This window comes from Mobula hypostoma, chromosome 24 (genome assembly GCF_963921235.1).
Source record: "Mobula hypostoma chromosome 24, sMobHyp1.1, whole genome shotgun sequence".
Taxonomy (NCBI): Eukaryota; Metazoa; Chordata; class Chondrichthyes; order Myliobatiformes; family Myliobatidae; genus Mobula; species Mobula hypostoma.
The window spans coordinates 44,005,499-44,032,189 of record NC_086120.1 but is presented as its reverse complement, the minus strand read 5'-3'; the positions used below and the strand labels follow the sequence as shown (position 1 = coordinate 44,032,189).

General features: G+C 40.5%; 1 protein-coding gene across 1 annotated transcript in view; it reads right to left on the bottom strand.

Annotated features, from left to right (window-relative positions):
• The window catches only part of rexo1 (REX1, RNA exonuclease 1 homolog), a 92,420-nt gene that overhangs the window by 17,232 nt on the left and 48,497 nt on the right, over positions 1 to 26,691 (bottom strand). Inside the window, exons 4-11 of the mRNA XM_063032508.1 lie at positions 22,750 to 22,951; positions 19,858 to 20,018; positions 16,896 to 17,030; positions 15,946 to 16,069; positions 13,359 to 13,484; positions 8,057 to 8,197; positions 7,179 to 7,292; positions 5,985 to 6,058 (exon numbers count right to left, since the gene is read on the bottom strand). Coding sequence (XP_062888578.1) covers positions 5,985 to 6,058; positions 7,179 to 7,292; positions 8,057 to 8,197; positions 13,359 to 13,484; positions 15,946 to 16,069; positions 16,896 to 17,030; positions 19,858 to 20,018; positions 22,750 to 22,951 — 1,077 coding nt within the window. The remainder of the gene's footprint in view (positions 1 to 5,984; positions 6,059 to 7,178; positions 7,293 to 8,056; positions 8,198 to 13,358; positions 13,485 to 15,945; positions 16,070 to 16,895; positions 17,031 to 19,857; positions 20,019 to 22,749; positions 22,952 to 26,691) is intronic.

Here is a 26,691-nt window from a genome sequence, read left to right as displayed (position 1 = left end):
AGCAACAGGATTCCATCCTGGACCTCCGTTCAGGTGGCTACCTGAGCTTAACTTCAATTCTGAAACTTTTTACCTACCGAAAGAAGGATCCCAGTAAATATCAAAGTACAAAATTCGAAGTTCAAAGTAAATTTATTATCAAAGTACATATACATCACTATATACAACCCTGAGATTCATTTTCTTGCAGGCATTCACAGTAAATACAAAGAAACAATCAATAAAAAACCGCATACAAGACGAACAACCAACCAATGTGCAAAAAACTGTATGAATACAAAAAGAAAAAATGCAATAAATATTGGTAACACGAGATGTAGAGCCGTTGAAAGTGAGCCCATAGATTGTGGGAACAGTTCAGTGTAGGTCACAATATACCACCTTGAAAATTATTTTCATTCAGGCATTTACAGGAAAATAAAGAAATACAATAGAATTTATGAAAAACTGCTATATGGATAAATTTAGTAGGAGGAGTGGTCTGGAAATGAGTCATTGGGATGTGTCCGGCCGGCGCCCTCTCGTAACGATGCCATGTCCCAAAAGGTACAAGTAAATTGACCAGTTGGTGCATAACAAGGTGGCACAGCATACATGGTCTGTTTTTAAAGCAAGATTTGTTGTGGACAACTGAAGCTGCTGAACCTCTAACATTGTTCTAAGGTTAGAGATGCTGCTGCCATTGATGTAACAATTAGGTTCAAGGACAATGAAGGTCTGTTGGAGGTCGAGAAATATCATCCACCTTATGGAACAGCAACACACATCAAAGTTGCTGGTGAACGCAGCAGGCCAGGAGGCATCTCTAGGAAGAGGTACAGTCGACATTTCCGGCCAAGACCCTTCGTCAGGACTCATGCGCCGTTGTGTTGTGTGTTGCTTGAACTTCCGCATCTGCAGAATTCCTCGTGTTCACCTTATGGAACACGCTGTTTTATGCCACATTGAGGAACAGTTTTTATTTTGGATTTGTCGACACAGCACAGCACAAACGGTTCTGAGAAAGTGACTCTGCTGATCTTTGTGTCTATAACAGTTCAAGACATTCACATTAGTGGTGCTGGCAGCTCTTGCTTGTTTATTGAAATGTCCGATTTTTTTTTTATGGATCTGTAATTTTACCCTTTCAGTTGGCATGCTACTGCAGTTGTGTTTTATTTATATCTTTTTATTTAATTCATTTCCATTTTCAGTTAAAAGGCAAGTTTAGTGTGTAAGTACCTTACTATATCACACGTGAACAGTGCTAACCTGGTAGTCTACTCAGTAGATTAGCATCTTGTGAGTGCCTTCCTAATTTGAAGTGTTTTTTAAATTTTATTATTGTTGCATAGAATAAATTAAAACATCTCACAGTTGTGGGGTATAGCAGCATAAATTACTAATGAATAAAAAGTCAAAATGGTGTTAAGTCTACCTTGCAGTACTATGTCAATAGGTGATGAATCTACCATGCCATACCACAAGTCAATAGGTGCTAAGTCTACCTTTCTTTTTCAGTTATATTAAAGAGTCAAAGGAAGGTGAGAGTTGACATTGGACCACAGCAAAATGATGCTGCTGAGTTAGTAACAGGCGGTAAAGAAATGGCAGATGAACTTTAACAAGTACTTTGCATCAGTCTTCACTGTGGAAGACACTAGTAGTGTGCCTGATGTCTGTAAGTGTCAGGGAGCTGGTGTGAGTGCTATTGCCATTATAAAGGGAAACATGCTGGGCAAACTGAAAGGTCTTAAGGTGGACAAAGCACCTGGACCAGATGGACTACATCCCAGAGTTCTGAAAAAGGTTGCTGAAGAGATAATGGATACATTGGTCACGATCATTTAAGAATCACTTGATTCTGGCATGGTCCCGGAAGACTGGAAGTTTGCAAATATCACTCCACTCTTTAAGAGAGGAAGGTTAAAGAAAGTAAATTATAAGCCAGTCGGCCTAATCTCAGTGGTTTCAGGGTACTTGGAGACTAATGATAAAATATGTCAAAGTCAGCATGGTTTCTGTAAAGGAAAATCGTCTGACAAATTTGTTAAGACTTCTTCAAGGAAGTTTGTCAATGATTAGATAATGGAATTGATGGCTTTGTGGTAAAGTTTGTGGATGATACAAAGATGGGTGGAGGGGTAGTTGGTGCTGAGGAAGCAATGCGATTGCAGCAAGACAGACAAATTGGAAGAATGGGCGAACAACTGGCAGATAGAATACAGTGTTGGGAAATGTATGACAATGCATTTTGGTTAAAGGAACAATAGTACAGACTAACTAACAAGACAAACAAGAAACACACACAAAATGCTGGAGGAACTCAGCAGGCCAGGCAACATGTATGGATAAAAAGTACAGTCGATGTTTCAGGCCGAAACCCTTCAGCAGGACTGGTGCAGACTATTATCTAAATGGGGAGAAGGTTCAAACATCAGAGGTGCAGAGGGATTTAGGAGTCTTCGTGCAAGACTCCCAGAAGATTAATTTACAGGTTGAGTCTGTGTTAAAGGAGGCAAATGCAATGTTGGCATTTATTTCAAGGAGCATAGAATATAAAAGCTAAGAGATAATACTGAGGCTTTATAAGACACTAATCAGGCCACACGGAGTATTGTCAACAGATCTCAGAAAGGATGTGCTGTCATTGGAGAGTCCAGAGGAGGTTCACGAGGATGATTCCTGGAATGAAGGAGCTAACATATGAGGAGCGTTTGGCAGTTTTGGACCTGTACTCACTGGAATTAAGAAGAATGCATGGGAATCTCATAGAAACCTATCGAACGTTGAAAGGACTAGATAAGGTGGATGTGGAGAGGATGTTTCCTATGGTGGGGGTATCCAGAACTAGAGGGCACAGCCTCAAAACTGAGGGCTGACCTTTTAGAACAAAGATGGGGAGTAATTTTTTTTTAGCCAGAGAGTAATGAATCTGTGGAATGCTCTGCCACAGATTGCAATGGAGGCCAAGCCTGTAGATATATCTACGGTGGAAGTTGATAGTTTCCTGATCGGTCAGGGCATCAAAAGATATGGCAAGAAGGCAGGTATATGGGGTTGAGTAGGATCCAGGATCAGCCATGATGGAATGGTGGAGCAGACTCGATGGACTGAATAGCCTAATTCTACTCCTACGACTTGTGCTCTTGCCGTACTACAAGTCAATAGGTGGTAGTACAGCAAGGTACCGTAGACTTACAAGTATGGAGAAGTGATGCGTGCATACGTCAAAAATTTAAAAAACAATTCAAGATCTGTAAGGTAAAGTTACAATTCTACAAAAGCCTGGTTAGACCACATTTTTGTGTTCAATAATGGTCACCTCATTAAAGGAGGTGACGATAAGAGACGTATATGATAGGAGGCATTAATAGAGTAGACAGCCAGCACCTTTTTCCCCAGATTGAAGTGGCTAATAGGAGAGGGCACAATTTTAAAGCGATTTAAGGATAGGAGGGATGGGATGCCAATGGTGCATGGAACACACTGACATGGGTGAGATAGAGGCAGATACGTTAGGGAAATTTAAGAGACTCTTAGATAAGGCAATTGGATGAAAGAAAACAGCAGGAGAATGTGGGAGGGAAACATTAAATTTATCTAATGTAGGTAGAAAGGTCCGTACAACACTGTGGGCAAAAGGACCTGCACTGTGCTGAGCTGCTCTATGCTCTAAAATGGGTACGCAGGGTTCTTCTGAAGTTTGTTACAGAGGAGTGGAGCCATATGATCCGGTTTTACATTCCTAAAGTTTCAAGATTGTTTAGTGTCAATTCCAGTACAAGGTGTAAAGGAGAACAAAAAAAAATTGTTACTCTGAATCCAATGCAGCGCAAAAAAAAGCACAATAATTAACACATCAAGCAATACAAAGATCATCTATTTCACAGTGAACAACAGGAATTCTGCAGATGCTGGAAATTCAAGCAACATACATCAAAGTTGCTGGTGAACGCAGCAGGCCAGGCAGCATCTATAGGAAGAAGCGCAGTCGACGTTTCAGGCCGAGACCCTTCGTCAGGACTAACTGAAGGAAGAGTGAGTAAGGGATTTGAAAGCTGGAGGGGGAGGGGGAGATGCAAAATGATAGGAGAAGACAGGAGGGGGAGGGATGGAGCCGAGAGCTGGACAGGTGATAGGCAGAAGGGGATACGAGAGGATCATGGGACAGGAGGTCCGGGAAGAAAGACGGGGGGGGGGGTGACCCAGAGGATGGGCAAGAGGTATATTCAGAGGGACAGAGGGAGAAAAAGGAGAGTGAGAGAAAGAATGTGTGCATTAAAAAGAGTAACAGATGGGGTACGAGGGGGAGGTGGGGCCTAGCGGAAGTTAGAGAAGTCGATGTTCATGCCATCAGGTTGGAGGCTACCCATACGGAATATAAGGTGTTGTTCCTCCAACCTGAGTGTGGCTTCATCTTTACAGTAGAGGAGGCCGTGGATAGACATGTCAGAATGGGAATGGGATGTGGAATTAAAATGTGTGGCCACTGGGAGATCCTGCTTTCTCTGGCGGACAGAGCGTAGATGTTCAGCAAAGCGGTCTCCCAGTCTGCGTCGGGTCTCACCAATATATAAAAGGCCACATCGGGAGCACCGGACGCAGTATATCACCCCAGTCGACTCACAGGTGAAGTGATGCCTCACCTGGAAGGACTGTTTGGGGCCCTGAATGGTGGTAAGGGAGGAAGTGTAAGGGCATGTGTAGCACTTGTTCCGCTTACACGGATAAGTGCCAGGAGGGAGATCAGTGGGGAGGGATGGGGGGGACGAATGGACAAGGGAGTTGTGTAGGGAGCGATCCCTGCGGAATGCAGAGAGAGGGGGGGAGGGAAAGATATGCTTAGTGGTGGGATCCCGTTGGAGGTGGCGGAAGTTACGGAGAATAATATGTTGGACCCGGAGGCTGGTGGGGTGGTAGGTGAGGACTAGGGGAACCCTATTCCTAGTGGGGTGGTGGGAGGATGGAGTGAGAGCAGATGTACGTGAAATGGGGGAGATGCGTTTAAGAGCAGAGTTGATAGTGGAGGAAGGGAAGCCCCTTTCTTTAAAAAATGAAGACATCTCCCTCGTCCTAGAATGAAAAGCCTCATCCTGAGAGCAGATGCGGCGGAGACGGAGGAATTGCGAGAAGGGGATGGCGTTTTTGCAAGAGACAGGGTGAGAAGAGGAATAGTCCAGATAGTTGTGAGAGTCAGTAGGCTTATAGTAGACATCAGTGGATAAGCTGTCTCCAGAGACAGAGACAGAAAGATCTAGAAAGGGGAGGGAGGTGTCAGAAATGGACCAGGTAAACTTGAGGGCAGGGTGAAAGTTGGAGGCAAAGTTAATAAAGTCAACGAGTTCTGCATGCGTGCAGGAAGCAGCGCCAATGCAGTCGTCGATGTAGCGAAGGAAAAGTGGGGGACAGATACCAGAATAGGCACGGAACATAGATTGTTCCACAAACCCAACAAAAAGGCAGGCATAGCTAGGACCCATACGGGTGCCCATAGCTACACCTTTAGTTTGGAGGAAATGGGAGGAGCAAAAGGAGAAATTATTAAGAGTAAGGACTAATTCCGCTAGACGGAGCAGAGTGGTGGTAGAGGGGAACTGATTAGGTCTGGAATCCAAAAAGAAGTGTAGAGCTTTGAGACCTTCCTGATGGGGGATGGAAGTATATAGGGACTGGACATCCAAGGTGAAAATAAAGCGGTGGGGGCCAGGGAACTTAAAATCATCGAAAAGTTTAAGAGCGTGAGAAGTGTCACGAACATAGGTCGGAAGGGATTGAACAAGGGGTGATAAAACAGTGTCGAGGTATACAGAAACGAGTTCGGTGGGGCAGGAGCAAGCTATTTCACAGTGGTCTACTTTTAAAATTGGTATTATGGATAGCTTGTTCCCCAATTAACTTAAACCAGAAAATCACTGATACCTGTGGGGTAGGAGTATTTCTGAACAGACTTTTTACTTCATTTGGTTAATGGGGAACATGATTAAATCACCTAAAGCTCTTACCTTTGCCGTTTGGCAGCCTGGAGATCCCACTGCTCCTGCACAGCAGGTGTACTGTGTTTCCCAACCACCAGGTACTGCAGCATAAACAAGATTAGAAATGGTTTGGTAGAAAATATGGGATTTCTTTATGCTTCAACACTGGGAAGAAAGCACATTTAACACAAATGCACTGAGAGGTTGATGCTTTTTTTCTGCATCATAGTTGGACTATGAAAGTTTGTCATGGGGGAGACATCTTTTAAAATTTTTTTTTCAATTTAGCAATACTGTGTGGAACAGACCCTTTCAGCCCAACAAGCCACACCACCCAGCAACTCACCTCTTTAACCCTAGTCTAATCGCTGGACAAGTGTCAATGACCTATTAACCGGTATTTGGACTGAGGGGAGAAACCGGAGCACTGGGGGAAACTCAGGCAGTCATGGTGAAGAACGTACACACTCCTTACAGAGGACATTGGCACTGAACACCGAACTCCAACACCTCGAGCAGTAGTAGTGCTGCACTAACCCCTAAGCTACTGTGGTATCCCAAATATAGTTGGATGTTTACTTTAATCAGGCACTGACGCAGGCAATTGGATCCAGTTAGTCTGGTGGGTGAAGATAAAGTAACAGGGAATGAAAACTAGTCATTTGGAGAAACATTGCTGGAATTTGCACAACACAGACAGCTACTTGGCTCCTTAAGTTAGCTTGAAAACTTTCAGTTTTAAGCTTTAAGAGTAATAGGCATTTATGCAGTGCAATTAATTATTTAAAGAAAATATTTCAAGGACTGTCAAATTAGAAATACCGTTCAAATTAAAAGCCAATGTATGAAAGATGAATTTTGTTATGGCTTATGAAGAATTGTAGATTAGGATGATTAAGCACAGACACATGTAAACACAGTTAAGCTCTAATAAGGCTGCAAATCCAAAGGGTTAGAGTATTATTGGTCAGTTTATGTACTGTAGTTACACTGAATGCATAGAAGTATATTCTACATATGTATACTATAACATTTATCCTTGTGGTGAGATGTGGAATGGATTTGGCAAGACCAACACTATAAACCATTACGATCACAACTCAAAATACAAGGGCACAGTACTGTTTTTATGGATATTCTGTGATTGTACCTCAAACTGCAGAAATATGAAAAAAATTTCTGTTCAATATTATTTCTTTGTGCTAATTATTCCTACATTACCTTTTTGACGACGCATCCGTCCCCAGTGATAGTGACACTCCTCTTTCCGAATACAGTTCCCACTAAGGGAAACAGCATATTCAGCTCCACAACGACAACAGGTCCTTATTGAAGCTAAATTACAAGAATACAAGTTTTTAATTTGAAGTTTTACTTGAACACTGAAAAATTATTTCACTGATACATTAACTCTAAATCCAATGCTTAATTATTATTACAGATGCTTTAATCATCATATCAATAATCCACTTGGAGTACTGTGTTCAGTTCTGGTCACCTCACTACAAGAAAGATGTGGATATTATCAAGAGTGCGCAGAGGAGATTTACAAGGATGTCGCCTGGATTGGAGAGTATGCCTTAGGAGAATAGGTTGAGCGAACTTTGCCTTTTCTCCGTGGAGCGATGGAGGATGAGAGGTGACCTGATAGTGGTGTATAAGACGATGAGAGGCATTGATCGAGTGGGAAAACCAGAGACTTTTTCCCAGGGCTGAAATGGCTAACACAAGAGGGCATGGTTTTAAAGTGCTTGGAAATAGGTACAAGAGGGATGTCAGAGACAGGTTTTTCCACGGAGAATGGTGGGTGCGTGGAATGCACTGCCAGTGATGGTGGTGGAGGCTGATACAATAGGGTCTTTTAAAAGACTCTTAGAGTCTCTTAAGAGTACATGGAGCTTAGAAAAATAGAGGGCTATGTGGTAGGGAAATTCTCGGCAGTGTCTAGAGTAGGTTACATGGTCGGCACAACACTGTGAGTGAAGGGCCTATAATGTGCTGTAGATTCCTATGTTCTAAAATTAAAAGTGAATGGATATTAATCATTCTTTTTAGTTTTTATTTAACATGAATTTTATCAAGCAGTAAAATTTACTCACGGTCAACATTATTCTTTTTCTCAGTCTGGTTAAAGATCACTGCAACACCTGGTTTGTCTGGATGAGGCCTTGGATAACAATTTTCCTGCAATTGTTCTTCAGTTAAAATATACTCACTTAATCTGTTGTATAACACAGCACCTGCAATGAAATAAATTTGAATCATGCGAGGAATTGGTAGTACCTTTCATAGTTAGTTAGTTACCCCCAATGGAGCAAAGGCTGTTGACAGCAGCTTGCAAGACTCCTCTGTTTCTACCTTTCATACTATAGCTGCAGTAAAGGTAATGCTGGAACCTCTTTCTAGCCCATGGAAACAATGAATAACATTTACCCTCCAGCAATTTGAACGTTTAATCCGAAGTGGAAGAACTATGCTGATGCTCAGAGGGAGTCCAAGGTTCTGGCACATTACTGACGCAAATAGAACAAGAATGAATTATACTGATTGCTTACCTGAATTCAAAGGTTTTGGTACAAAAAAGCTAATATTCTTCCCTTTCATCCAAAATCAATAATCAATATGGTTTGGTTTAAACACCACATGGTTCTGCAGATGGTGTCTAAAATTGTCCTATGACCATAGTGCTACTTAATTAACGAATTCCACTACAGTGTATGCAGAACTTAAACATGTAAAATAAACATGTTACGTTTTGTGACCAAGATTGGTCAACTAAGTTACTGAAAGGAAGATTTGCAATTTTAATTTTTTTTCCCCATGTATTAGCTTTTCCAGATAATCCATTTATTTGATTTTAGAAACAATCCATTCAGCTCATCCAGTCTGCTCTGCCACCCGATCATGACTGATTTATTTTCCCTTTCAGTCCCATTTTCCTGCCTTACCCCACTGTAACCTTTGATGCCCTTTACTCATCAACAACCAATCAACCTCCACTTTAAATATACCCAATGACTTGGCCTCCAGAGTACAATCATTTCATTCTTTACATGTGTGTACTGAAGAATGACAATAAACAACCTTGAATCTTGAATGCATCAGTATCTATATTTGCATTGCAAAGTGGGAGTCTTGAAAAGATGCTATAAACGAGAGACATATTTATTCTTAAATATTTGGAAACCCTTACGCCAACAGCATGCCAGCCACCATCACCTTAATAAAGGACTGGTCATAAACATGTGCAACACAGGACTAATGTTGAAGTCTTTCTTCCACCTGACTACGAATCTAGCTCCAGTGCCTCCATTAAAATGGGGGAGCTGTACAGAACCACTATGTGTATATCTGTCTCAGAATGATTTGAGCTAGTGTTCCCTACAGCATCAATCCCAGTGCTGTAACATTGGTACTTTTAACAGCAACCAGACTGTGGGGCTATGAGACAAAAACATGAAGAGAACAGGGTAGATGATATGGATTAGACACTGAAAAAATTTGTACCTAGTTTTCAAATTCAAACAATGAGCAACTTTACACTCTGCTTGTTGGCACAATGTAGTTCATGCATTCATGAAGGAGGCAGCAATGATGACAAACATATTGACTCTAGGTTTTTGCCTCAATCCAGAAACAATTTATGTATCATAGCCAGCATCACCTACTACTCAGTCAGAAAACATTTCAGATAAATAATCGATACCAAACAAAATGCAGAAGCCCATACTGCAAGTGCAGCGAATAGACGTTGATCACAATGCACAACCAAAAAAAATCACACAGTAAGATGGAATAGGAGCTGACCATTTATATCCCTGAATCTATTCAGCCATTCAATGATACCAAGGCTGATCTGTGAACTTCATACACACATTTTTCTGCTTTTTTTTAATTACTTTTGACTAGCATCAACACTCACAATAATCTATTGCTCCCCATATGCCACTATATAATTCCACTACTATACCAACCTTTATTTGTAAAAGTTCTTTACATCAACTCTGAAAAACCTGGCCCTAAGTTCAACTCAATTCAAAATTCAATGTTTTTTTTTATTCTTTCCCATTCGTTCATTTGTTATGTGCTGCGTTGTGTAACGTGAGCGATCATGGTCTTTCCATGGACCGTGAATGTTCTTGGCAAATTGTTCTACAGAAGTGGTTTGTCATTGCCTTCTTCTGGGCAGTGTCTTTACAAATATTCTTCAGACATTGTCTGCCTGGTGCCAGTGGTCACATAACCAGGACTTGTGAATTATACCAGCTGCTCATACGACCATCCACCACCTGATCCCATGGCTTCACGTGACCCTGGGTGGGGGGGGAGGGGGGACTAAGCAGGTGTTACTCCTTGTCCAAGGGTGACCTGCAGGCTAGTGAAGGGAGCATCTCTCATTAGTTCTTTTTAATACTTCAATTTCAATTAATTATTTAATATTCTCAATTTTGGGAATACGATCTCATTATTAGTCTTCCAGTATTTTGTTATAAAGCTCAACATACCATTAGCCTTTTATTTTCTGTACTTGCCCATTTTCAAGAATCCCCTAGATTCAATGGCTTGTTATTAGTCCCAATTGCTGCAAATCTACACCCACCTCTTCTAACCTAAAGCGAATAAGTTCACATTTAGCGGCAATGAATACCACTTACCACAATCCTGTTGACTTCATCCAATATATGACTAATTTTATGATTCCATTTATACTGTTTACAATTCTGTCCATGTTTATTATTTGGCAAACTCGCTTCCGTGGTTTTCTATCCCTTTAATCAATTTATGTGTAAATATAGTGAACGGTTGACGCCCTAACATAGATCTTTGACAAACACTGCAAGTCACCTCAGGCCAATTTGAGTATTAGCTCTTCTTTCCCTGTCCTGTCTCCTGACTTTCAGATAATTTTCTAAATGGCAGATAATTAATTTTCTAAATTAATTGCCATTAATTTTACAGCTTTTACTTGAGCTAATAACTTCTCTGGCTAATTAGCCACAATTAAATGGCTCCCACCTTATCACTTTTTATTGAATGCCAGATGGATTTTAGAAAATAAAGGACTAGTCCCTAAATTGACCAAAGTTCAGGATTAGAGACATACCTTCCTCACATTGTATTCTACAATTTATTAGGGTTCCCAATATTTTTTATGTGATGGACCCCACCATTAACAAAACCCCAAAGACTTTCCCTAGCACCAAAGATTTGAAATTGTTAGATTATGAATGATGATTCTTTTCATTTTGATCAAGCAGAGATCATTCATCATGTGGAACAGTCTTCAAATCAAGTCACTAAGAAATCCTCATGTGGAGGTTATTTTAACTCAGTATACATACAGTTTCTGTTATAAGAGCACTCCAAGTCAAGCCTGGTAAACAGGCACATGCATTGGCAAAAGCCAAGGGTGGGTTATTCTGAGGTTTGCACTGGTGTACTGTTAAGAGTCTAAAAACAAAAATGTGCTGTTTAGTTGCTTACCACATTCACAGATTTACTTTGCTTGTGCAACTAAAACCACCATACTACACAAAGTGAGTTGGTGCCAAATGGTCTATCAGTGCCCAGTGGATACAGCAATTATTGCAATCCAGTTCATGACTAATTGATCAAGGGGTTCTGAAGCGTCTGATCTGGCTGGCTTGTGTTCAAAAACAGAACAAGGTGAAAACCTTTTAGCCTGTTCCACATTCTATTAGATCACAGTTGATAATCAGTTCCTTTATTCACTGATATTTGTCAATACTTCCAGATACCGATACCAAACAAAAATCTAACAGGAGTCAGCGCGCTAAAGGACAGAAACAGGCCCTAAGGCCTGTCTGGCCTGTGCCAACCTGCTTTTCTGATCAGCCCCATGCACCTGCACCTAAACATAGCCCTCCATACCCCCTCTCATCCACGAACCTAACCAAACTTCTCTTAAATGTTGCAACTGAACCCGCATCCATCACTTTCACCACTTACTGGGTAAAGTTCCCCTCAGGTTCCCTTTAAATATTTCATCTTTCACCATAAACCTATGACCTTTAGTTTTAGTATCTCCCACCCTCTGAGGAAAAGGCCAGTTTGCATTTATACCCTTCAATTTTGTCTAACACTACAAGGTTCTCACCTCATTCTCCCATTCTCCTGGGAATAATGTCCCACCCTATCCAACCTTTCTTTATAACTCAGATCCCTTAAGCCTTGCCAACAGCCACAAAAATTTTCTCTGTACCCTTTCAAGCTTATTGATATTGTTCCCGTAGGTAGGTGACCAAAGCTGCACACAATACTCCAAATCTGGCCTCACTAAAAGTCTTATAAAACTTCCCCAGAACATCCAACTCCAGTACTCAGTGCTGTGATTTATGAAGGCCAGTGGTGTGCCAAAAGCTCTCTATACAACCTTACCTACCAGTCACACCACTGTCAAGGAATTAAACAGAGAAAACCTACAGCATAATACAGGCCCTTTGGCCCACAAAGCTGTGCTGACATGTCCTTACCTTAGAACTACATAGGCTTAACCATAGCCCTCTATTTTTCTAAGCTCCATGAATCCATCCAGGAGTCTCTTAAAAGACCCTATCGTTTCCGCCTCCACCACCACCACCAGCCCATTCCATGCGCTCACCACTCTCTGCGTAAAAGACTTACCCCGACATCTCCTTTATATCTACTTCCAAGCACCTTAAAACTATGCCCACTCGCACTAGCCACTTCAGCCCTGGGAAAAAGCCTCTGACTATCCACACGATCAATGCCTCTCATTATCCTGAACACCTCTATCTGTATTCCCAGATCCTTTTGTTCTACTGCCAACTTCAGTCGCCTACCATTCACTGTGAAAGTCCTTTCCTGATTTATATTTAGTGTTTCTTTTTAATTATTGTGTTCTTTATCTTTTTATGCTGCATCATATCCAGGGTAACTTTTAATTCCCCTTTACACTTGTGTATTGGAAATCACATGGCAGAATCTTAAATCTTGAGATCCTTATCTTTAAGTATTGTACACAGCAAAAGGACTATTGGTTAATCTTTTGCAAGTGCTGTTTTAACTAGCAGCCAGACTTAACTTCCCTGATTCTTTAACTTTTAGAGAGAAATGTTTTGCAAAACATTCGTGGCCAAGATCAGCAATCTACTGAGGTGAGAAATCATGTGATCAGTAATTTCACAGCATGTTGGAAGCTGCAATTACTGCACGACATACTTATAAATATGATTAAAAACACAGATGCTTAACATCTGTCAAGTGTTACTTCTTCACACTTAGACAAATAAATCAGGGAAATTGAAAGCTTGTGGCTTAAACAGGTATGTTCACTGCATCATCATTATGTGCCATGTCAAATGACATGGATGATCATGGTCTCATGACCGTGAGTGCTCTTGGCAAACGTTCACTTACCTCTCAGATTAACATCTTGCTGCTTTCCAGATCTATTCAGAGTGAAACTTGTCTTCGTGGCCAATTTTCCCCCAAGCACTGCTTCATGTGACTGTACCTTCTTGTTTGTAGATACAATAGTTGTCTCTAACAGAGTGAACATGCAGTCAGCAGTAGAAACAGGGCTGACCAGAACAGTTTGAGATTGTACATGACAGCTCATGTCAAGGCACTATTATGTTACAAAAAATAATTGCAATGCAGTATTCCAGTCTATTAACCATTTAGCAGCTTCACTTAAGCATTATGTATAATCAAGATAATATTATGTATCTTTTTCCAAATAAATGCAGGTGCATTTTACTCTACACATTAAGCTTTTGGCTTCCATTTTGCAATGTTAACTTATGACACACATCTGATTCCAAGATCTAAAATTACTGGGATAAAGCACACGGTACCACATTCAACTTCCTTTTACTTTCAGGGTGGATCTAAAGCTAGATTGTACAAATGGCAATAGCAACCTTAAATTGAAAATGCTACGTACCAATATTTTAATCCTCACATAAGTACTCCCAGAACTGCCCAATTTAAAAAAGTCAGATCAGAACTGCTTTTCAATTGAGTACGTTTATACTAAACCTAAACCATTATGTCAGCAATTACTGGAAGATGTTATAGAATCATCCCAGAGTCATATAGTAATACAGCATGGAAATGGGCCCATCGGCCCAACGGGTCCATGCTGACCATAGCATCCTCCTTGCTAGTCCCAGGGACATTGCTTCGTATAGATGTGCACAATGGTGGGGAAGCTTTATCCATGATGGACTTTTTGTAGGCTTTTCCGCACAAGGGCATCGGTGTTTCCATACCAAGCCGTGATGCAACCAGTCAATATACTCTCCAGCACTCATATAGAAGTTTGCCAAATTTTCCCAAACTTCTTTGTAATTGCACTTACAAGCTAGGCCCAAGACAGATCCTCTGAAATGATAACACTGAGAAATTTAAAGTTGCTGACCTTCTCCGCCTCTGATTCCCCCAATGGTGACTGGCTCATGGACCTCTGGATTCCACATCCTGAAGTCAACGATCATCTCCTTGATCTTAGTGACACAGAGTGAGATGATGTTGCTGTGGAACCACTTGGCCAGATTTCAATCTCCCTCCTATATGATGATTTGTTACCACCTTTTATCGGAGTGTTACTATGGGCCCTTTGTCTGCAATGTTGAGGATCCCTACCATTTATCCCACAATCTCTTCGACCCAGCACAGGAGCATCAGGACCAGGACTGCCAGACTGGGCAACAGCTTCTTCCCTCAGGCTGTGAGACTAATGAATACCCTGCCACCTCTCAGGTCCCATCACTAGAACAGTGAGCTGCTTACTGTCTATCTGTGCTGCAAACTACATGCATTTTGAATTTTACTTTATTAACTTATTTATGGCAATATTTTAGTTTAGGTGCTACGTGATATGTATTTTGGGGGTGCACCATGGTCTGGAGGAATGCTGTTTTGTTTGGTTGTACACAGTGTGTATACAGTCAGATGACATTAAAGCAACACACACACAAATTGCTGGAGGAACTCAGCAGATCAGGCAGCATTTCGGGCCGAGACCCTTCATCAGGTCTGGTGAAGGAAAGATGCCTGAATAAAAAGGTGAGTTCAAGACAATTAACTTGAACTTATCACATGTACATCATAACAGTGAAATGTGGTGTACATGTGATAAACCTGAGTCTGAATGCCTGCAGTGCAGCTTCTGGAGCATAAAATTGCTACAATTCTCAAATGCATTTATTGCCAGAGCACAAATCAACAAGACTCTTCTAAAGATTGGCCTGAAATGTTATGACCCCAAACTCATGTGAAGGATTGCTTGGACTTTGGCACAGAACCAACTTACTCTTGTTAGTTTTAGTTGTTTCAGGTGCCTCACATATTGTATGAGATTGGTCCTAGTACTAAATAATGTTTTGCATCATTTTACTTCCCTGTATTATTTTACCAGGAGTGTATGTGGTGTGAAGGGGTTTGTCATATTCACTCCAGGGCAGCTCACTCACCTTTGGTCCCCACCAGCTCCAAGTAGCTGCCTGCATGTGACAGCAGCCACACCCTGGTACACCACCTCGACAGGCAGGCTAAATCAGGTGAGGGTAGCCGGCAGCCTCATACCCAGTGAGATAGAAACATGCCTGTCCTAGCGTGCAAAGTCAGCTCCTGCGGACTAGGCAGATGAGATCTACAGTGAGATCCAACCGCCAGGAAAGCTGTTCTGCAACGCTCCGTGGAGAGCGAAGGGCATGACAAGGCACAGAAGGTGTCATGGACATTCTCTGCAACCGAGGAAGACCCTACTTTGTGACATTTGTTTGATTTGGACTTCTGAGGTCAAGAGAGTGGAACTGCTCCAGTGCAACTGCTTTTCCACTTTAAAAACACTCCCGCACAGGTTTCCTGCCATCATTGTGCACAACAGAAAACCACCATTATTTTAACTAAACAAATTTAGCTGAGTAAACTTAACCAAAATTTAACTGGAACCAAGTTGAGTGATGACAGGCAAACAGATAATCATGTAGTAACGTACTTCTTGTAGGTGTTGGCTTGGCATTGCTTTGGCTCCTCAACTTCTTTAAGGTGTTTACAGCCACATTCAGGTACACTGTTCTGCTGGTGCTTCGTTGATACACTATACTTTCTTCACTCAAGGCCTGTAATGTCAAATCTGAGTTCTCAGTTGGTCATATATGCATATCCAATAAAATTCCCTAGTTTACATTTAGAGAAATAATTTACATTTTCTGACAGCAATTACAATGAAATACGCATCTCAGGAGGTAATGCTGACATTTTTATCACCACAACTAAAATTCCCAGTTTCTTGCTATTAAAAAAAGTAACACAGGTTGTGTTATTATCAAAACTAATTTACATTTTTATTAATTTTGATGTTTAAAATTAATTTGTTTTAATACATATTTAAATATCAAAATAACTTAATGAAATATTAAATTAAAACATCATAAAACTGCATGAAAACATAGAAGCTGAGAGGGATAATAAATCAGCCAAGATAGAATTGCAGAGCAGACTTGGTGGGCTAAATGATCCAATTCTGCTCTCATGTCCTATGGTCTCCAAGTTCTTTCTGTTTAAGGTAGAGTAGCAGTTTCCAATGGTATTGGTCCATGGCATTAACAAAAGGTTGAGAACCCCTGCTTTAAGGTCTAGCACTATTCTTTTATCTTCAATAAATACGTTAACTTCTACCACAAACATTCATTAGCTTATTCTTTCTCTTCTCACATGCTCTTTTTGGTTAGGTTATTAATTGCTAATTGAATATAATTATTCACTAATTCAAAGAGCAGCTCCAGCTTAAAGCAATCACACTTAACAATAAAACTGATAGCTTGACATGTAATCCTTTTAAGAAATTGTTAACTTTGAAATGCTTGGAAACCTCCATTATTAGAATCGGTTTTCAACTACCAGATAGTCATTTAAATAACTTCACACAGATATGAAAGTTTATACCTTGTCATAGGCCATTTGTTCAGATTCACAGGTTTTCAAACATTCATCGATGAAGACATTCAGGTATCGTTGTCTCACGTTTGTTGGAACTTTTGAGCCATATTCTGTAGGAATTGTGGGTCTCTTCAGGCTTGACTTATTTGGAGGGGAGGGCATGGGGGACAGGGTGGGAAGTACAGGTAAGTTTTTAGTTCCTATTGCATTTTATGATTTGCAATTTAAACTTATAAACAACTTAAACAGAAGTAACCAACACAATTCTAATACAACTGCAGATTTCCTAATGTAAATACTGCACTACATTTGTCTTCAAGAAAATAAACTACCATATAGTCCATGCCTCTTCAAAATACAAATCATCTTCAGGCCTCAAAAATAATAGTATTGTCCATATGCAAGTTAAGCCTCTACCTCAACAGATTGCAGACTCATGTTGTGTTGTCATTTCCTGCCTCGCACCTATTTTATACAATCACATAAATTCCATTATATGCTGGAGATCTCACAAATGCTAACTAGGTCACAGGCTATGGAACCTAAGGCAACTCTGATGCTCCCAATACTTCTACAGATGTACTGTGGAGAGCATTCTACCTGGTTTTACCATTATTTGGTATGGAGGGAGCTACTGCACAGAATCAGAAAAAGCTGCAGAAAGTTGCACCTCCATCATGGGCACTAGTGTCCCCGGCATCGAAGGTATCTTCAAAAGATTATGCCTTGAAAAGACAGCATCCAACATGAAGGACCCCACCACCCAGGGCATGGCCTCTTCTCATTGCTACCATCAAGGTGGTGGTATAGGAGCCTGGAGACACACAGTCAACATTTCAGGAACAGCTTCTACCCCACTGCCAGCAGATTTCTGAAAGGACAATGAACCCACGTACACTACCTCTCAATTTTTCCCCTCTTTTTGCACTACTATTTAATTTAAGTACATCTATTGTAATTTATAGTTTTTAAATTGTGCATTGCAATGTACTGCTGCCGCAGAACAACAAATTTCACAACATATGCCAGTGATACTGAACCTGATTCTGATCAGACCCATTTGCAAACAGCCGAGAAACTTCTCAAAATTAAGAAGTAGAAAACCAATTGAACCATTCAACTTATGTACATTAAACCAAGATAGTGGTATTAAATAATAAACCACTTCTATTTGCTATTTAAGATCAGCAATGTTATTCCATCAGTGGTTTTGCACTAATTGCCCTCACTGTGGCTAACGTTACGCTGAGATATGAAAGGTGTCTGGACCTTTAGCTCAGTAAATTTTGAATTCACAACTGAACCTCGTCAGGTGCAATCATACCCCATTTCTTTTAGATTATAAATACAAATTATTTTGCGTAAAATTAAATGGAAGGACAAACAGTATATTGTATAAGGTAATAGATTATAATACCACTGTTCAATATTACAGGTTGAGTAGCCCTTATCCGAAATTCCAAAATCCGAAAACCTCAGAAATCTGAAATTTTTTATTGACATCATGTCAGTACTCAAATGGAAAATTCCACAAGACGTTGGGAAGGTTCCCGGGTGACGCTCAGGTCTCTGCACACTACAGACAGTTCTGAGAAGTGACCTCACATATGTAATGAACAAAGTTAATGAAAAATAGAAAAACACTGCACAGAGGAATAAATAAAGATCTTGATCATGTATTAAAGGAGTTGGAGTGAACATATGCTGCTTAATGGTATGCTGGTCATAAAGCAAGCAAAGATCTATAACGACAAACTGAAAATTGAAGGTAATTGTCTCATGCACAAAATAATTAAAATATTATACAAAACTACTTCTCCCCCCACCCCCGACCCTCATCATAGCTGCCGTGGATTGGTTGACTGTTTGAAATTAATGGAGGATATGAAGCTAATTGCAGCGCTGGAACCCGGTAATAGATAGTGGTGGTCATTCAACTCTGACAGTCTGCAGAAGACCCAGTTCCATCACGTCAGACTGTGCTCTTACAGCGGACTGTTCACTCTGTGAGCTTTGTGAGCTTTGCACCAGCTGTATATAAGCTGTATGTGTAATGTAAAGAGATTTTATGTTTAGACTTGGGTCCCATCCCCAAGCGTTTCAGATAGGAGATGCTTAACATGCATTTAGAATTCAAAGAGAAATATATTCAGAGTGGATGCAACACAGATAGTTTTAAACTCTACCCTAATAATAATGTTGTGTTTGTTAAAAGTAGCAAGATTTTAAGGCACAAGAGTTTAAATGCCCACAGCAAAGGTAAGTGGTGAGGTACTAATAACAATGGAACAAAATTGCACAGTACGACCAAACACTTTTAGTATGAAAAGGAATGAAAGGAAAGGCACTGGAAAAGGATCAGTAACATCATGAAAGAAACCACTCACCCTGCTCATGGACTATTTGTCTTATTCCCACCAAGCAGGAAGCTACATAGCATCCACACCGGGACACCAGACTCAAAAAAAGTTATTTTCTCCCCAAGCAATAAGACTGATCAACACCTCTCCTATTAACCCACCCCATTCACACCCCCAACCACCACTACTTCATAATTTCCTGTCAGCCACTTTATGTATAGACACTCCTATGCCAAGCATCATTTTATGGACATTCAATCAATGTATACATAATCAATGTATATAACCTCTAATGTATTTATAGTGTTTTTCTTTCATGTTTTTAAATCCTATTGTGTTTTTTCTGTGCTGTGTCAAATCTGGAGTAACACCTATTTCGTTCTCCTTTAAACTTGTGTACTGGAAAGTACACTGAACAACCTTGAATCTTGAAAATATCTTTCGGCGGGGGGGAGGTGAATGAAAGGGTCAGAGGCTGGGATGCAAAATTAAAATTAACTTCAGCTTAATTGCTGCAGGAGAATTGGAGTACACTGACAAATACTATGCAGTACTGAATTTACCAAATCCATGTTATACATATATGGAAACCAGTTATGGAGGTTTACCTTCACAGTAGGAGTATGAGCTATCCTCTTCTGTGCTATAGTAGATACAGTTTTTGATGCCATGCCAATAGCAGTATGAGGTTTTAACCCAGGGGTGCTGTTTTGTGGACCATTAGGACATATAGTTCTCTTTATTGGTTCTGTGTTCTGCTTCAATGGAGCTATAGGACAGAAAAGAGTGATATGTATCAGTCTGATAATTTAAACAATAAATCCTGGACAAGATATTGTAGAGGAATGTCAGGATGTCCTGGTATAGCTACCGACAAATCCCCACAATTAGGCAAGGAACTGTGAGGTAAAGTTTTCAGCACTCCAATCTTGTAATCCTTATGAAATCCAGTGAGAGATTCTTAATTTGTGATAATTCCCCACAGCCTAGGATGTGGAATTCATACAAGCATCCCACACTATGCTGGACCTGACATAAGAATGTTCATCTTCATTTTCAATGCAGGGTAGCAGCTGCAGAAGTCTTAATTATATTTTAATTAGTATTATGCAGGCTTTAAGGTTAATTTACTTTAGGTTTTCATATTTTTTTTGAAAGTTTCTGTCAGAACACCTGAGACACTCAGAATTTTTTTTGCCTTGACTTAAAGTGCAAAAAAAAAGTCCCAATTTAGGAGATGTTGTATAATTGTTATTATCTTTGTAGTTTAATAGTTAATTGCTATTTGTATTTCACACAGTATAACTGCTTATATACACCTAACTGTTTAGTATGTTTCCTAGAGGTCAATGTATGTACATGCAATTGTTCAGTGTGTACCTTTGTGGTTACAGTTCTTTGCTTGATTCTAGAAGCTTTGTGGTATCACATTATCTGAATAGGATTGGTTAACTCAACTACAAATTTGAATAGAATGTCTGTTTACCTGGGATACACGAAGAGCCGAACATGTTCGCCCACCATCTTTGCTTCTTCCCCTACTGGAGCCATGCTACACCCCATTTCCATTTCTCTGTGTTCTATTAGCGCTTAATAAAATGATCATGAAGCAACAAGTTTTATGCCTCTTTCCTGACTTGCGAAAGAACCTTGGATTAAAAACATCAGAATCCAACAGAGAGCAGGGCCAGTTTGGTATCAAGAGCCCTTCGCATGTGCGGGGCCTAATTCTGACCTGTTCTGTCGGCTCTCCAACCTCAAGGTCATTCCAATGTAACCCAAGTTTTTCAAAATCAGGTGAGCAAAAGGGGCTCTTTGTTGACCTACAAAATTTGACCCATTACATTCACACTCCAATTACATAAGATAGCAAATTTAAGCTTGTAAAAATGATAGAGGGCACCATATAATCAGGATTTTGCAAAGACTGTTGCTTTAACAATACAAGGGTTCTTCTATAGCAACACACACACACACACACACAATGCTCAAGGAACTCAGCAGGTTAGACCTGAAACGTTGAGCTGTTATTTCCCAACATTGATGCTGCCTGACCCGATGAGTTCCTCCAGGCGTGTGTCTGTGTGTACATGTATCAGTGCTAGATTTCACCTGCTCATTCTCTGGTCATTTTGATGTCTAGTACCTGTGGAAGGATAACAGCTCGCTCTCAAGAGCAGCTATGAGACAAGTTAATTTTTTTTTAGGACTCCTACTAGCACACTGCTTGAGGTTAAGTTACAACTTATAAAAAGCCACTATTACATTCCCATTTTTGTTTGTCTTGACAGCAATTCAGCTGCAATTTAAAAAAAAATCTTGTAATTTAAGTGGGGCCCTTAACACAACACTTCTGACAGCATACAATTCTGCATTATTATTGCTCAACATCTGTTAACGGCATTTTTATGGCATTGAGTACAGCAATTTTCAATCTTTACCAAATTATCTAACCTCAAGCATTGTGCTAGTAGGAATCCAAAAAAAATTGCTTTGCTAGGGTCAAAAACTTGAAGTTTATCACATTTTCAAAGCACCAATGCCTTTATACCATGTCTTTATAGTGTGAGTAACCAATGAGTACTGTTAGCAAAGGTCAGCAAAGGATGAGCTCTTCCCTTCAAAAACTGTCAAGAATAACATGTAAAAAGCATCAGTCATAAAATGCTGGAGGAACTCTGCAGATCAGGCAGCATTTATAGAAGTAAAAAAAACAGTCCATGTTTCAAGTCAGGACTCTTCATCAGGCCTGGCCCACAAGAGATCACATACATAAAGGATGCTTTGGGTTGGTACCCAAGCATTGACAACACAACTAAGAACACAGCCATATTTTAACCATTTAACTAGATCTTGGTTAGTTCTTTAACATTCAATGCCATTGCTTAAAAATGCATCAGCTTCAGATTTTAAATTGCCCCACATTAATAGCTTTTTTTATGTGCATTAAGTGAAAGAAAAGTCAGAAGTTCTAGATTTCCACTGCTCTTTAGAAATTCACACTTGAGTGACTTGGGGAAAAAATAATTTTCTGTTTGAAATGTCAACAACATAAAAGTAGTTTCAAATAAAGTTGTAATGTTATCAGTCACAGGCAAGGGGAAATCTGAACTCTCAGTACTGTTTGTGAGAGAATGAACACCAAATTTTCCAGGAATACGAACATACACTAGAGAATATAAAATTACCCTACAATGCCTATCCTATTTCCAAATGCTTGGGATCTTGAGACAAGTTCAGTTTCAATACAGCCTTTCACTTCATCTGAGACAAAACCCTACATCATATCTGCAATTGTTACCTTCTTTCACAGTACAGCAAGGAGACAACATTGCAAATTGGTGTAAAAACCAGACAACACAAATACAGGCCCTAAGATTCAAAAGCAGACCATAGGCAATGGCACGATGGGCCACAAAACTACTTTCCGCAATTATAATGAATACAAATAAATTCAGAACATTATATAGCCTTACGTATGAAAGCAAAGTACTGCTTACATTCATTAGCCGATGATATAATCTCTGTCTTTGGCTTGTGCGCAATTCTCGTCTTCTTCCCTCGATTGAAAAATGCACTAACTGATTTTTCCACTTCAGCAAGCTGTGCGGCCTGCTGTTGTGCCATCAGACTCCGCTGATAACAAACCTCTTGGGCAGTAAGTCTACGAAAAGGACGGATAACTGGTTTGGCAGGTTCCACCTGTGAACAAAAGTAACTCAAATCATCATATGCTTTCCTATACGAGCAATGAGAACTCTCCTCACCCCTCAAGGTACTAGGAAGTTTAATTAATTTTACATCTTTTAAAACATATTTTAAGGATGCATTGGTCCATTCTACTCAAAGTAGTCATTCAAAGAAATTCTGATTCACCACTGATTTTAGCTTCAATAGAGTCCAGTGCCACAGTCATATGTTCAGTTCATACCATGAATATACCTGCATGGAAAATACTGTCCATTATACCTAAGATGTGTTTGTGTTTAACACAAGCCTCCACACACCTATCTTCATCCATACTCTAACTATCACTGCTTACTAAACAGTAAACTTGAATTGAAAAGCTGACCATTAAGACATTAGGACAGAAAAGTTGCTACTTTTTATAGCCGCTTACAACTCAAACCCCTCCTTATCTTACCTTATCATGTAGCTTAAAATACCACCTGCAGCGCTAAAGGAAAAGTATAGTAATTATATTAATATGCACTAAATGCATCCTGCCAACTTTCCAATATACTTGTATTGGCTGCTATCACACCGAGTAATGCAATAAATATTTTATAGCTCAGTGTGAATTAATTAATCCTAATCCAAAACTGACCTCTGCAGTGACACGATCAATTAACAGAGCTTTGAATGTATAATATTAGAGAACACAAAGTTCAAAGTACATTTGAACAGCAGTAATAATAGGTGACTTCAATCTACATACAGATTGGGTGAACCAAATTGGTAAGGGTGCTGAGGAAGAGGATTTCTTGGAATGTATGCGGGATAGTTTTCTGAACCAACATGTCGAGGAACCAACTAGAGAGCAGGCCATTCTGGACCGGGTATTGAGCAATGAGGAAGGGTTAGTTAGCAATCTTGTCGTGCGAGGCCCCTTGGGTAAGAGTGACCATAATACGGTGGAATTCTTCAGTAAGATGGAGAGTAATATAGTTAATTCAGAAACAAAGGTTCTGAACTTAAAGAAGGGTAACTTTGAAGGTATGAGACATGAATTAGCTAAGATAGACTGGCAAATGATACTTAAAGGATTGACGGTGGATATGCAATGGCAAGCTTTTAAAGATCGCATGGATGAACTACAACAATTGTTCATCCCAGTTTGGCAAAAGAATAAACCAGGGAAGGTGGTGCACCCATGGCTGACAAGAGAAATTAGGGACAGTATCAATTCCAAAGAACAAACATACAAATTAGCCAGAAAAAGCAGCACACCTGAGGACTGGGAGAAATTCAGAGTTCAGCAGAGGAGGACAAAGAGCTTAATTAGGAAAGGAAAAAAAGTTTATGAGAGAAAGCTGGCAGGGAACATAAAAACTGACTGTAAAAGCTTTTATAGCTATGTGAAAAGAAAAAGATTGGTTAAGGCAAATGTAGGTCCCTTACAGTCAGAAACAGGTGAATTGATCATGGACATGGCAGACCAATTGAATAACTACTTTGGTTCTGTCTTCACTAAGGAGGACATAAATAATCTTCCAGAAATAGTAGGGGACAGAGGGTCCAGTGAGATGGAGGAACTGAGGGAAATACATGTTAGTAGGAAAGTGGTGTTAGGTAACTTGAAGGGATTGAAGGCAGATAAATCCCCAGGGCCAGATGATCTGCATCCTGGAGTGCTTAAGGAAGTAGCCCAAGAAATAGTGGACGCATTAGTGATAATTTTTCAAAACTCTTTAGATTCTGGATTAGTTCCTGAGGATTGGAGGGTGGCTAATGTAACCCCACTTTTTAAAAAAGGAGGGAGAGAGAAACCGGGGAATTATAGACCGGTAAGCTTGACATTGGTGGTGGAGAAAATGCTAGAGTCAGTTATCAAAGATGTGATAACAGCACATTTGGAAAGCAGTGAAATCATCGGACAAAGTCAGCATGGATTTGTGAAAGGAAAATCAGTCCGATGAATCTTCAGAAGTCAATGTTCATGAACATTGACTTCTCTAACTTCCGCTAATGCCCCACCTCCCCCTTGTACCCCATCCGTTATTTATTTTTATACACACATTCTTTCTCTCACTCTCCTTTTTGTCCCTCTCACTATACCCCTTGCCCATCCTCTGGGTTCCCCCCACCCTTGTCTTTCTCCCTGGGCCTCCTGTCCCATGATCCTCTCATATCCCCTTTGCCAATCACCTGTCCAGCTCTTGGCTCCATCCCTCCCCCTCCTGTCTTCTCCTATCATTTTGGATCTCCCCCTCCCCCTCCCACTTTCAAATCTCTTACTATCTTTTCCTTCAGTTAGTCCTGACGAAGGGTCTCAGCCTGAAACTTCGACTGTACCTCTTCCTAGAGATGCTGCCTGGCCTGCTGCGTTCACCAACAACTTCAATGTGTGTTGCTTGAATTTCCAGCATCTGCAGAATTCCTGTTATTTGAATCTCATAGAATTTTTTGAGGATGTAACTGGTAGAGTGGATAGGGGAGAACCAGTGGATGTGGTATATTTGGATTTTCAAAAGGTTTTTGACAAGGTCCCACACAGGAGATTAGTGTGCAAACTTAAAGCACACGGTATTGGGGTTATGGTATTGATGTGGATAGAGAATTGGTTGGCAGACAGGAAGCAAAGAGTGGGAATAAACGGGACCTTTTCAGAATGGCAGGCAGTGACTAGTGGGGTACCGCAAGGCTCAGTGCTGGGACCCCAGTTGTTTACAATATATTAATGACTTAAACGAGGGAATTAAATGCAGCATCTCCAAGTTTGCGGATGACACGAAGCTGGGCGGCAGTGTTAGCTGTGAGGAGGATGCTAAGAGGATGCAGGGTGACTTGGATAGGTTAGGTGAGTGGGCAAATTCATGGCAGATGCAATTTAATGTGGATAAATGTGAGGTTATCCACTTTGGTGGCAAGAACAGGAAAACAGATTATTTTCTGAATGGTGGCCAATTAGGAAAAGGCGAGGTGCAACGAGACCTGGGTGTCATTGTACACTAGTCATTGAAAATGGGCATGCAGGTACAGCAGGCAGTGAAAAAGGCGAATGGTATGCTGGCATTCATAGCAAGAGAATTCGAGAACAGGAGCAGGGAGGTACTACTGCAGTTGTACAAGGCCTTGGTGAGACCACACCTAGAGCATTGTGTGCAGTTTTGGTCCCCTAATCTGAAGAAAGACATTCTTACCATAGAGGGGGTACAAAGAAGGTTCACCAGATTGATTCCTGGGATGGCAGGACTTTCATATGATGAAAGACTGGATCGACTAGGCTTACTCTCTGGAATTTAGAAGATTGAGGGGTGATCTGATTGAAACGTATAAAATTTTAAAGGGATTGGACAGGCTAGATACAGGAAGACTGTTCCTGATGTTGGGGATTCCAGAACGAGGGGTCACAGTTTGAGGATAAAGGGGAAGCCTTTTAAGACCGAGATGAGGAAAAACTACATCACACAGAGAGTGGTGAATCTGTGGAATTCTCTGCCACAGGAAACAGTTGAGGCCAGTTCATTGGCTATATTTAAGAGGGAGTTAGATAAGGCCCTTATGGCTAAAGGGATCGGGGGTATGGACAGAAGACAAGTATAGGGCTCTGAGTCGGATGATCAGCCATGATCGTACTGAATGGCGGTGCAGGCTCGAAGGGCCGAATGGCCTACTCCTGCACCTATTTTCTATGTTTCTATATTTATTATCAAAGTATGTATACATTATACAACCTTGACATTCATCTCCCAACAGGCAGCCCTGAAACAAAGAAACCC